The 14,177-nt window shown below is 41.7% G+C and overlaps 1 protein-coding gene across 5 annotated transcripts in view; it reads right to left on the bottom strand.

Moving 5' to 3' along the window:
• The window catches only part of ALG14 (ALG14 UDP-N-acetylglucosaminyltransferase subunit), a 63,925-nt gene that overhangs the window by 7,751 nt on the left and 41,997 nt on the right, over nt 1-14,177 (bottom strand). For 3 of the 5 annotated variants that reach the window (XM_083743599.1, XM_083743596.1, XM_083743600.1), the window contains 2 exons: nt 4,314-7,603; nt 2,529-3,614 (listed from right to left, as the gene is read on the bottom strand). In XM_083743599.1, coding sequence (XP_083599725.1) covers nt 7,373-7,603 — 231 coding nt within the window. In that variant the 3' untranslated portion in view covers nt 2,529-3,614; nt 4,314-7,372. Of the gene's footprint in view, nt 1-2,528; nt 3,615-4,313; nt 7,604-14,177 lie in introns of those variants that run through there. The other 2 variants (XM_083743597.1, XM_083743598.1) reach the window with 2 other exon arrangements.

Genomic DNA, 14,177 nt, shown 5'->3' with positions numbered 1-14,177 from the left:
GCCAAGGCCTGAAGCCGACCTGTGCTTTGTTATGCAGGCAGTAAGTAGGCTGTCTCATCCATTGTTAACAATTTAGTGTTAGGTTAAGATCTTTCCTCTCTCAAAATGTCATGAAAATGATGTATAGATGGTATATTACACTGGTAAAACTTGCAAAAATGTATAAAACATGTAAGAAATGTTGGAAATGTAAAGAAAAGGATGGCACTTTTTACCATATGTGGTGGGAATGTAAGAAGGTGAAGAGCTTCTGGGAATTGATATATAATGAATTGAAGAAAATGTTGAAATATACATTTGTTAAGAAACCAGAGGCCTTTCTTCTAGGAATTATAGGAAATGAAATAAATAGAAAGGATTGTAAACTTTTCCAATATGCAGTAACAGCGGCAAGAATATTACTGGCCCAGAAATGGAAACAGGAACAAGTACCAACATTGGAGGAGTGGAGAACGAAGCTGATGGACTATGCAGAACTTGATAAGTTGACAGGGAAGATCAGATATCTGTGAGATCAAAAGTTTATTGAGGACTGGAGAAAGCTAGTGGAATATTGGGAATGTATAAGTGATAATGAAATAACGTTAGTGGCATTTAAAGAAGCTCTGTAAAAATCTAAGAAATATTGTAAGAAAGAAAAACAGGTGTGGAAGGGTGTGCTAAAAGGCAATAGCAAATTTAGGAAATGTGTAATCAAAAAGTTTAATTCGGGCGATTGTCAGAGAGGCTGAAGGAAGTCCAAAAATGAGAAAATTTGTTAAAGTTGTAATGTGGTATGATATATGTATATATATATATATATATAAAGATCTTTCCTCTCTCAAGGTTATGGTCGATTGAGGCATTTGCACCAGATTTGACTTCAGAATGTGCTTTGGCCTTGGCTTTTGGTTGCTGTACGAAACAGCCTGTTCCACTAATGGATCTTCCTTGTTCCACTGGCGATGAGATGTTTTCCCAACGTTAGGCGAGATCCATCTGTTCCAGAGTCTGTTAATGTGTTGACACCAGATAACTTTTGAAAACAAGCTAAACAAGTCTAAACAAGCCAGGAGTGGCTTCCAAAAAACCCTGCAAAAAGGTTGCAGGCAGGGCAGCAGGGTTGACACCTGCCTATGAAACTGCAGTGCAGATCAAAGTAAAGACTTTGACTTTGCAAATTAAAAAACTCAACAGAAACATGCATCTTGCCCTGGGCAGCCCTACTAGGGTTGCCTTTTAATATACCCAGACTGTCAGAACACCATTAAAGAAATTGCAAAACATATGCTGCAGCATTCTTTGCTGCTGCCCTACCCTAACTAACGCATCTGACACCTATATCAGCTTTATCTCTCTACCACCCTGCCTCAAAGTTGCTAAGGATGGCCTACTTGAGTTTTTAATGTCATGTCCCTCCCCACTTTGGAAAAACAACAACAACTATGTTATGCATTGAAAACTGACAGGGATTCCCAACTGATTGTTTGCTGACAATGAGGCACCAATGTGCAAAGCAGGGTGGGAAGCAGGGGAGTGGCATTTGCAAGGGGAAAGCTTTCATGGGTCCCAGCGTCTCCTCTGCAACCTCTCCACTTGGCTGCCTCCCTTTCCCCCCTTCCTGCCCAGCAAATGGAGAGAAAATAGAGGGCTGGAGAAGGGTGGAGTTGAAGAGGAAAAGCAGCAGGCAAGGGAAGGGTTAACTACCCAGCTCCTATTTTCTTGCCCACAAATGCTTCTGTACCACAGCCATTTCTCGCATTTTTAGGAGAAGACCCCGCTGGCTATACTATGGCCCCATGAATTGTCCTCTGGAAACATCGTGGAAATGGGCTTTTTCAGTTTTTGCACCAACCCTCTGGAAACCCTCAAGAGATTCAGGATACTTCATTGCTTGGATGTTTTAAATGCTTGTTAAAAACCTAGGCTTGCTTATTTAGGCCTTTACTGATGTTTAAAAGGCTTATCCTGTTTAGTAGCTGAGACTGTTCTTAACTGATGGATTTTTAAAAATCTAGTTAGTTAGTTAGTTAGTTAGTTAGGATACATGAAAACCAATTAACTGATTTTTCACCTTAAAAGGTGAGGATATAAATTATATGATGATGATGGTGGTGATAATCTGCTTTAGTTGTATCTAGCATTAATGGAACAAATGGTCTGGTTTAGTATATAGGTCTTTACTGTTAGAGCAAGTGTGTCTCACCACTGTCTTGCTGAAATCCTTCAACTCAGGGATAGAGAATCTTTGGCCCTCCAGATGTTGTCAGCTTACAACTCTCATCATCAGCTGGTTGGGGCTGATGGGAATTAAGAGTCCAACAACATATGGAGGACCACAGCTTCCCCATCGCTGCTTCAACTGGAAATGTGGGGGACTGATCCAGAGTCCTCCAACCACCTATGTTTTCTATTAACACTGAGCTATGGGAGTTGTTCCACATGTAAGCAAATGCACTGCAGCAGCATCTTTTAGATTACAGAACAAATTGAGTGACACAAAAATCTATAAGGACCGTGCAATAAATATTCCCAGGGAACGAAAAGAGTTTTAGCCATAACAGGCAGTAAGTACATCTTCCTTTATTTACCGAAACAATTTGCAAGGCTGCAGGAAGTCCTGATAATATAACCCCCATTTGAGTTACTAGGCCAAAAGCTAGCACACATAAGTCGAAGCCAGGGTCAGGTCATTCCCAAGGATATTAAGTGCTGAGCCATACATTTTGCACAGAATTCTTCCCAAGAAAGCGTTTTATCCCTTTAGGTTCCATGTAGAAGCCATTAAACACATTAATGGCTCTGCAGCAGCTAAACCAGTACACAAGGTTACTTTTGGGTATTTGATTTATTTCACACCTAAGCCAAAGGATAAAAATGCACTAGAAACCAAACACTGTTTTCCACAGTAAGGAAAGCTGAGGTCTATGTGTCCACACTGGATGGGAATATTTGTTAATTTCTTTAAAAAAACATATTTCACATTTTTATATCCTGCCCTTCATCATACAATGAAGCACAGAGTGGCTAACAGCATAAAACAATGCATTCTTCACAAAACCATTAAATGAACTAACAGGTTCTCATCAATAAAAACAGCAGCAGCTAAAAGCTCCATAACACCAGTTAAACCTCCAAGGCCTAGTCAAATATGTGAGCTTCCAAATTCTGCCCAGAGTGGAGGACAACCTGATTTCACCCAGGAGGAGGTTCATAGAAGCATAGAATTGTAGAGTTGGGAGGGATCCCAAGGGTCATCTAGTCCAACCCCCTGCAATGCAGGAATCTCAGCTAAAGCATTCATGACAGATGGCCATCCAACCTCTGTTTAAAAACCCCCTCCAAGGAAGGAAAGTCCACAACCTTCCAAGGGAGACTGCTCCACTGTCAAACGGCTCTTACTGTCAGAAAGTTCTTCTTGATGTTTACTGAGAATCTCCTTTCTTGTAACTTGAAGCCATTGGTTCAAGTCCTACCCTCCAGAGCAGGAGAAAACCAGCTTGTTCCATAGGCAAGGTGCTGTCCCTGAGAATGCTGTCTTGTGTGACCATCTTCCTTGCTGCCAATACTGATGGAACCATGAGCAGGGCCTTTCCCATTGATCATAAAGTCCAGATTAGAAAGTACAGTGGTACCTCGGGTTAAGAACTTTAAAAAAATATATAATTTTTATTAGTTTTTTTAACATCATTTTCAACAATAATTAAATATACTTTTACATCTTATTCAAATTTTTGACTTCCATCAATCCTGTCTGAAAATTTTCCAATCTACTCTCTCAACATGCATTTCTTATCTTCCCTATTACATTTCAAACTCATAACCAATATCTCTATCTTTTTCTACTTTGTAACACTTCGTATCTTTCTCCTTACAAAACTTCCTGTAGTCCTACCAGCGTAATTTGTTGATTACAGTTACTCTTCAAATAATTCATATACTTCTTCCAATCTTCTGTAAATCTCTGGTCCCGCAGGTTTCGAATCCTTCCTGTCATTTTGTCCAATTCTGCATAGTCCATTAATTTCATCTGCCATTCTTCTTTCGTCAGAATTTCTTCTTGTTTCCATTTCTGGGCTAACAATACTCTTGCTGCAGTTGTTGCATATAAAAACAATTTAACATCTTGCCTATTAATGTCCTGACCTATAATACCAAGTAAAAATGCTTCTGGTTTTTTAAAAAAAGTATATTTCAACATCTTTTTCATCTCATTATATATCATTTCCCAGAGGTTCTTTACTTTTTTACATTCCCACCACATATGATAAAATGTTCCTTCTTTTTCTTTACATTTCCAACATTTATTATTTGTCTTATACATTTTAGCTAACCTCGGGTTAAGAACTTAATTCGTTCTGGAGGTCCATTCTTAACCTGAGGTACCACTTTAGCTAATCGGGCCTCCCGCTGCCGTCGTGCGATTTCTGTTCTCATCCTGAAGCAAAGTTCTTAACCCGAGGTACTACTTAGCGGAGTCTGTAACCTGAAGCGTATGTAACCTGAGGTACCACTGTACTGAGGAAGGTGCTCCTTCGATTATTTGGGTGACAAGTTGTTCATGGTTTTGTACACTAGCACTTTGAACTGTGTGTGGTAGTTCACTGGCAGCCAATGCAGTGAAGATCAGGCGATAAGATTCCTTCTCACTGCTCTTTCAGTGGGATTTTGCATCAAGCTGCAGCTTCTGGACTATTTTCAAGGATACCTGTAGTGGCCTATACAGATTATTGGAACATAGATAATCAAGGTTAGACTATCTTGGTCCAGGAACAGTGGTAGCTGGTGAAACATCCAGAGCTGGGCATCAGTGCTCCTTATCACCATAGTCACTTTGGGCCCCAGTGACAGCTTGGAATTGATGAGAATTGCCAAGTTACATAGCTACTCTTTCAGTGGGAGTTTTACCCAACCCAGGGCAGGCCATATTCCTAACTCCTGAACTTGGGAATGGCTGACCCATAACATCTCAATCTTCTCAGAATTCAACATCAGTTTACTGGTCCTCATCTAGTTCATCAGAATCCAGACACAGGTCCAGCACCTGCACAGCCTTTCTGATGGAATGGAGATACGGAGCTGGGTGGAACCAGCATGTTGGTGGCGCCATGCTCCAAATCACCAGATGATGTCTTCTAGTAGCTTCATGTAGATGCTAATTCCTCCGAAACGAAAACAGAGTGTTCCCAAAATGTGAACAAGGCTTCATGGGATATTAATTGAAGCACACCTTTTGGCCAAACTGAAGAGCACCTTCTGATAAAGGTTATTTTCCTTATCAACCCATGTATCAACATGGCAGCATAAAGATGATTACTTATAGAGAAACAGGTTTTTATTTTTATTTTTAAAAACCTACTCATCTGAACAGTTTGCAAACCACAGGCACCTTCACTTCTTTGTATCAAAACTATCCCTCTCCATATTTTAACACCCCTCTAGAAAAAAATGATCAAAAGTCACAGTTACTATAGAAAGTAAAAACTATCACTCTCTTGCAGTGATGTATAGGATTACTGTTTGGCTTCCTCGTGTTTCGTTTGTGCATTATGTGGACCTTTCTCACTTTTCTGTTACTCTCTTCAATGTATATGTTTCTCCAGCCAAAATTTGTTCATCGATGTGACTCAGTATATGCAGATGACAGATGTGTTTACATTGCTTTATATACAGAACAACATATATAGTTATGATTTGCCAGATGGGTGAAAAAGGCTGCAACAGACAGCAAAATCTAGTCTCCCACAATATCTATTTTCTAACAGTGTTTGATATTAAATGCCATTTCCCATTTAAGGGAGGGAATGGCTTCACGCGCTAACTAAACATGTCTTGAACTTTTAAACATACAAAACCTACATATACTATACTATAAGTTCACTGAGAAAGTGACATTTTACCTTTTTTTGGCATCATTAACGCTCGTTATCCCCACATGGGGCTGCAAAGTGGGCTAAAGAGTTTCACTGCTTCCTAATGACAGTTTCCTCCCTGTAATTCAACACTGTTAAAAGATTTAACGCTCGGCTTGGAAAAAAATCTGTCTCCCTCGTGCACATGCTGTTCATCTGCTTGTGACATCCGCTACCTCTTTATTTATCTTAACAATTAAACACAATGCTTTAGAAAGCTTACTTCAGAACACAGGGCCAACTTTTGAGAGGCCTAAAGGAAAAATGATACTGGATTTAATGCTATGGGGTTTCTTTTTTGGAAAGACTGCAGAACGAAAACTGTCCTCAGGCCAAGTTAATACGACCGTTTCCTTTATGCACAAAATATTCACTAGGGATTTTGCTGCTTGCATACAGGAAACAAGGGCTGTGGTACCAGAACAAGATTATGTTTCTTATAATTTAAGGGGCATGTTTAAGCAACCGCTCAGTGCAGCTATGGCTCTAAAGCCACTGCCCCGAATGGCCTTTGAGGACAGACCTCAAGATCCCAACACACCACATAGTCTTACACCAGAAGGTGGGTAACGGGTAGAGTGAACAGGTCAGGGAGAAACTGTGTGCAAATAAATACAGCCCATTCCAGTTCTTACTTGTTCCACATGGAAAAGAGGGCAGAAGGAAACGTGGAATGTCAACATCTGACCAAGGCCAGTATCTTATCAGTTGGAATTCTCCATATAAAATCTCAACAGGATCTCATTGCAATAGACTAGAGCACCAGCCAACATCCTTGCCTTTAGTGACTGGGGAAAAACTTGTGACAGTAGGTGAATAAAACATTATTATGTGATTGGGAATGAGATGATTGTGGGGGACCAGCCCTACTTCCATGATTCCTAGGTGGTACCTTAGGGATAAGCCAACATCAAACGTCAGTTTCATGTTTTATACGTATATGAAGCATGTGTGTATATGTATGTGTGTGCATACAAAACATAAAGTAAAAAAGGAAAACCAAAACAAAGAAAATTGAAATAAATACTTATATCCAATGAAAGCTGGGGAAGGGGGAGACTTTTCCCCCCTACTGTTTTTTACAGTGCCATGCACCTTGATGGACACTGCATAAATAACCCACTCTGCTGTGCAATTTCATCACAAACTAATATTCTTTCCCCCATGCCATATTACTCCATTTACCTTATTCTCTGACTCATCAGAAAGGGGCTTTTTTAAGAGATGAGGATGAAGGACGTCAGTCCTGGAAACCAAAGTGACGCAATAGAGGTAGAGTTGAGTTCCTGACGGCAACTGGAAGGAGAAGCATAATCTTGTGGCGTCCAGCTATGCGATACTGGGCAGTACACACATACGGTCCACTTTGGGTTTTAGAAATACACTAATGAGTCTTGCTCGACTTGTGTAAACTTATGAAGGACCGGTTGGAAAAAACCATCAGCGTTGGTACTAAAACACATTGAGCTTGTCCTTTCTTGTCACACGATTCGCCCAAGATAGAGAGACTTGGGATACTTTTCTTTGAGTGCAGGCCACTGGACGATGAAATAATCTGAGAAGTGGTAAAGGATCTTCCCGGACAGAGACAGGTTTTCCACGCGGCAGATGCTCTCGACATATACAATGGTTACGCTTTTTATCCCCAGCATCCTGAGCAGGAGGGCAGATGCGCATATGGGAACGCATGTCCCTGGGCCATTGCACAAAACCTAAGAAGAAAGAAAAAAAAAATGATGGACAGAAAATTAAATTTTTAAACCCCACCATTAATGGAGAGTGCAAGGATAAATCTCATCAGTCATACAGGACGATAAAAAACAAAAGTGAAAGGCTAATGCCATTTCAGTTCAAGACAAAATAAAAAATGATTATTGGAAAAAAACAAAATCATTGCCTTCTCCACTGTCAAAATTTGGGGTTTTAAGGTGCAGAGAACCTATTATTTGCTTGTATTATTCTGTAAACTGCAATCTATGGTGACGAATAAATGAAGATGGCTTCCATTGAGTCAAAACAGGGCTTAGATATCGATTCACAGCAGTTCCCTGGGAAGAGGGCTTTCTGATCCCAGCCATCTGACATCCATTTTTATATAACAAAATGCCTTGTGGCACCTTAAAGGCTAACACATTTATTATGGCTTAGTTTTCATGAACCAGAGTCCTGCTTCATCAGATGCAGCTGATGTTGTTTTTGCTGCAACAGGCTAACACAGCTACCCTTCTGGAAATGGTTATGTTTTGCTATTTGTCCAGGCTTTCGGCAGGGGATAGGTGCGTTTAGGAGTTTTAGGGCATTTTAATTACTGCATACTGGATGTTGTTTTATTTTGGGTTTTGTGCTGCTGACTGCCCTGGGCACCCTTCAGAGAGAAAGGGGCAGGATACAAATTGAACAAATGAACACAAAACTTTTTTACAGATACTGAAGACTGAATATTGTCCCAAAAGTGTAACTTCCCCACCTATGGCCTTTGAGAATGAGTCCACATCTGCACCATACAATTAAAGCACTACTAAACCGCTTTTAACTGTTGTGGTCCCCCCCCCCCCAAATAATAATCCTGGGAAACTGTAGTTTGTTAAGGGGGCCAAGAGTTGTTGGGAGACCCCGATTCTCACAATTTCCAGAGTAGTTTAACAATCCATCTCTCCTCCCACGGAACTTGGGAATTGTAGTTATGTGAGGGGAATAGGGGTCTCCTAAAAACTCTCCACACCCTTAACTAACTATAGAATTCCCAGGATTCTTTTTTTTTGGGGGGGGGGAGTCATGATTGCTAAAGGGATTCAACAGCGCTGTAAAAATATGCTGTAGATACAGCCTGAGAGATATTGCACACAGGGATGTAGAAATTCTCAAATAAATTCCCAGGGCAGGGGTGTCACTGGACCATTCCTTCTTTTGTTACCACCCTGCTTTTACTTCACTCAGGCAACAATCCCAATTCCACTCCTATCCTTGTGATGATCCTTTCAGTAACAAAGGGGCAAACCAATATGGTGCTGAAATGCTGGGGGGGGGGCACCCATTCTTGTTGTCCTACTGTCCTTTCTAGGGCTAGGTGATTGGAATCCAACTGTGGAAATTAATTTGATTCCCCCCCCCCTTCATGGCTGCTGGGCTGACTTTGGGGGGGGGGGGGCTCTTCCAGCTGAGCTTCTGTTATACATGTACCCTGCCTTGTTCACCGATTTTTTTGAGTCCGTTCTTAAATTGCTCCTGTTTTTAAAACAAGCTGTCATGCTTTGGATCAGGGTTTCCCAAACTTGGGCCTCCAGCTGTTTCAGGACTACAATTCCCATCATCCCTAACCACTGGTCTTTCTAGCTAGAGATGATGGGAGTTGTAGTCCCAAAACAGCTGGAGAACCCAAGTTTGGGAAACACTGCTTTAGATGGAGGCTGTCATTGTCACAAATTAAAAAGACAATTCCCCCCCTCCAAAAAAAATGGTGTGGAGGAGACAGCAGAGGTAAAGCACAGATCACGGGTGGCTGGGTACCCATTTGCCCCAGCCTGGCTACAGATCTGGGTGGGAAAGTGACGAAAAATTCCCCTAGAATGGAAAAGTAGCTTAGGGGGAGGGAATTGTTGGGGGGGACAGGAATGATGTGAGCATGTCTGTGTGAAAGATGGAAAGGTACATGAGAACCAACTACTTCAAAAGTGCTAAGAGCAACTGGGGCCCCCTGCCTTGAGGCCTACAATCTGTTAACAGCACCATGGCATAATTACAAATGGCAAGTGTGCTACCACATACTAGATTGAGGAGAAAGAGCTAAACATGGGAATGCTGTTTCTGCTAGTACCCTATCTCCCCTCACATGTAGTCCTGTTCGGCGTGTTGAATATTTGATGGGTTTTGGTTTTTTCGTCCTGCTTTTACTGCTAGCTGCCTAAAACTTCTAAATCAGATGGGGTTCTACAGAAATATTAAATCAAAATGTGTGCCTTAACGTGCGCCAAGGAAGCTTGCAGTTCTGAGAAAATTATCAGGGAAAATAATAATGTGCTGTGGGACTATCCAAGATTTCTGTGGGGAGAAGAGGAATTGCGAATGTGGTCAGCATGAGTCATCCACGAATTTATTATAATTAGGCTTTGGAGAACTCTTTTCGTAGGCTATTGTGGAGATGAAAAGCTAATAAGAGAAAAAAAATAAACTGCAGGAATCTGCTTTAAGAATTTCCTCCTCTCCCCCCTGGCTTATTCTCCCATTGAAATAAATAGTAACTGGTTCCCCCATTAGGGTAGAAAGGCATCTTAAAATCTGCAATAGCAATTTGGGCATAGTTGTTCTACAGTTCTTATTAACTGTTCAACAGTTTTAATTCAAGAGCGAATCACCTCACAAATTCTGGGTCGGCAGAACTGTAATGTGTCCCTTACCATGTTCCATTTTCACCCAGATACAACTTTCCATGAGATTAGTTCACAGCATTTTGACCACCTCTGTTTGACGGTATTCTTGAGGTGTCAACAACTGGCCACATCCAGCCCCTCCTGAGTACTAATTATCCACACACTTCCAACTGCCAGCCCACAAGGGAAAGAAAATATGGAAGAAGCAGAGGCCATAGCCAATTGTTTTGCCAGAAATCCACTATGGTGTGTGGGACCGGCCTGCTCCCTTCTTTCGCCTCCAGTAAGAGAATGTGTTGACCAGAGCTCTGTTCTTTTAATCAGGACTGTAACCTTTAATTAATTAATCAGTTAGTTTTTTTTAAAAAAACACCTTTTGACTCAGTGCGGAGAATACGTGGCCTTCCAGATATTGTTGGTATCTAACTCCCATCAGGCTAAGCTAGCATGGTGAACAGTCAGGGATGCTAGAAAATTATAGGTCAGCAACATCTGGGGGAGCTACAAGTTCCCTGCCCTAGTTTTAAATCAACTGAAAAGACTTCCCCAACACATTTTAATATATACACAGGCCCCACTATCCAAATGTTCATTATATGAAAATTCACTTATCCAAACAAGAGCAATTAGTACCCAAACCTCACTATACGCACTGCAGATTCAGATATCCAAATAGCCAGACCTGCCTGTAAACAAATAAGCAACCTTAAACAAGTCTCACTTTTTTGTGTTTTGCCGGTGTGTGCAGCCGTTTCACCAGAAATCATTGGGGGGAGGGGGAGTGAGACAATGGACATTCCTTGTTTCCCTTCTGCAAAGTTTCAGAGGGTTTTCTTGAGTTTCTTCATCACTTTGGGGTCAAAATTCCATAGCCGGGAACACAGAATTTTTACCACAGAAATTGATGGAAATCGTTGACTCATTCAGCGAACGCTTACCTAACAAACGATTTCCTGATAACGCATTGTGCTCAGATAGCAAAACCTGAGTCCACTCCCCTAAAATTGGCTAGGTCCACACTGGAAGAGGTACTCTCCCTTCACTTTCACAGAGAAGGGAATATAGCCTAAGATGGTGCCTCCAAAACCAAGCATGTATCCCCCCATAAAACAAGGTGATAAAAAAGTTTAAATCTTTAAAACAAATTGCCTGAGCAAATTTATACATTATTCAATTTGTTGAATCAATTGATTAAGTTTTCTTTAATTGGGCAGTAATTGTACTTTCATAGAACCTTTACAATCCAGTGTTCACGTAGCAGAAGGTTTCCCTGTGCTGAAGAGATTTCCTCTGGGCTTCATCTATATTATTTTCTTTCTCTATTCCATTGCAGGGATTTCACTTGCCTTCCCCTTCACATTACAAAGAGTAACAGGCTGTTGTAACAAAATCTGCAGGTCTGCATTGAGCTTTTCTACCCTCCCTCACTCCCACAACTAGCTTAACCTACCCTGAGCCCTTCCATCATTTCAATGTGCTTTTAATTGGCTGCTGCCGGTGAAATGATTGAAATAGCATCAAGGTACAGAGCAAGTTGAACTAGACCCTACCAGTGGAAAGAGCCTGACACAGGACTCCTGTTTTCTGCGATACTTATGTTCTTTGCAATCTGCAGTGCTAACCACAGAACGTAACACTGAAAGTCCTAAATACTTGAGAGCATGCGCCATGCAACAGAGTGGGATTTCCTTTGGAATTAATATGCATAGGGACTACACTGTATAAACACTCCCAGATTAACTGCAAGTAGCAACCCACAAACAGGACCGAAATGCACAACTGTATATAGCAACACATAAACACACACACCCCTTTCCTGTGAGCAAAGGAGAAAACAGATCCAGTTGATGTAGGCAAAATGTATGAAGACAGCAGAAACCATTCCTCGTCCCCCTCCCCCCAGACTTGGCATCCATTGAACTTTGACACTTTGCAGATGAAAGCTGCCTCAGTCTACTGAATGTGTAAATCTGTGCGAATGACATTTACTAGTTTCCAATGCAGAAACCAAGCTCCCAGCCTTGCATGGATTAAATGTCAGCCAAACTGGCCATAGAAGGGAGAAAGCCACGTTTAGGCCACTTGTTGAAACAAATGAACTCTTCTGGGTATTTTAGTTCCACTTTGGAGATCTTGGGATGTTTCCAAGCTAAAAGAAACGAAATAGGACAATGATTCCAGACTCTTGGTGCAAACCCACACATTTTGAGCATGCAGCCGTTCTGCTGAAGAAAGGCTTAAGGACCTTATCAGAGCAGAAAGCTGCCGTAGACACTGGCCTTTGTAAGTCCAGCAGTGGTAGTGTAACACACTGTATTTCCATGTTCCTTGCCAAAGCCTGCTTTGTGGCCAAATAACCGCCTGAACTTTGGCAGTGATTCGCGAAGGCACCTAACAGCATCTTTGTCCTCCCTTATTTGCCAGTGCTTTACAAAACAAAGAGCAGTTATAAGGGCCTTTCCCACATGGAACAGTTGGCATGGCAGAACAGCTATGATGTTAAATTAGTATGTGTTTGAAATCCCTGCTTGGACACTTAAGGTGTAATCCTGCCATGTTATTCACACACAGTTTTAATGGGGCTTATACATGAGTGGCCCCTTTACAGAGTTCCAGCCAAGTGTTTCCAGGAAGCCTTAGGCAACCCACTATACATGTGTGTGTGCCTGTTTAATTAATTAACAGCAGGGGAAGAGTGCTCTTGCGCTCAAATCCTGCAACTTGGTTATACTGAACTTTTGATGTGACTAAGTAACAAGAGGGTTAGCTCCAGCTAGCCAGACCTCTGCCTAAACTGCCTCTGCTGCAGCCACTGAGAAGCTTTTGAGAGCCCTGGCAGCTTTGTAGAGCAGGGTGAGAGAGAAGATGAGTTGCTTCCATTGCCTAGTTGGAATGCAAGCAGCACAGAGGTGGTTGCAACTGATTTATAATGACAAGGGGTGACTGTAGAGATAAGGAAGCCTCACCACATTTGCCACTCCTTCTCTCCATACACCCTTTGCTAGGTGAGGCATGGAGGCAGAGTAGGTTTAGACCGCAGAATTATCTGGTTTTTCCAGATGTGTGATGCAAGGATGCATTGGAATCACAAAAATAGAGGGACACGCCCCCCCCCACCTTTAAGATTCATGAAGGCAAAATGATTGACGGCCAAGACTGATAAAAGGCTTATACTGTGGCATCCTTACACTGGAGACAAATAAAGAAGTGAAGGCAAGTTTTTATTGTTTGATGTTTTACTGTGGTTTTATAATTGTTGGAAGCCACCCAGAGTGGCTGGGGCAACCCAGTCAGATGGGCAACATATAAATAATAGAAGTGTTGTTTTATTACTATTACTACTACTGCTACTGCTACTACTACTAACCCGGGCTATATAAAGTGATTGCATGAGCAATTACTTCTTGATACACAACATTCTACCTTTACACTTACAAGGAAATGGCGCAGGCAGGCAGGCAGAGCCTGGTTTTGCCAGAATCACAGGAGAGCTGCCCTATGTTACACAGCCACCCATTTTGTGCTCTTCTGTGGGGTACTTTATAGCTTTGTGGATATCCAATGGCCCCATATTACTCTGAAGTTTTGGGGCAGGCATTGTGGTATGGGGATAGATGTGGCAAAACTGAGTAAGCGAACCACTGCTACATGAAATCCTAAAGCTTCAAAAGAGTATTTGCATGCTGGAGACCAGAAGACCACCACAGGACCTCTTTACTGCTCATTGCTACATGGAGTCTTTCATGCTTTTTGACGGTCCATGATTCTGTGTGCCTGCTTCCCAACCTTTGTTCTCCTCTTAAGCTACTTGACGGGCCATGCAAACACCAGTTAAGGAATGGACCATTAGTAGATGTATTCCCCTAACCAAGGTGGAGCACAAGAACTTAAGAAGCTGCATTACACTGAGTCAGATCAC

The sequence above is a fragment of the Podarcis gaigeae genome, assembly GCF_964106915.1.
Source record: "Podarcis gaigeae genome assembly, chromosome: 6".
Taxonomy (NCBI): Eukaryota; Metazoa; Chordata; class Lepidosauria; order Squamata; family Lacertidae; genus Podarcis; species Podarcis gaigeae.
The sequence above is the reverse complement of the archived record's forward strand: the minus strand, read 5'-3'. Positions and strand labels throughout refer to the sequence as shown.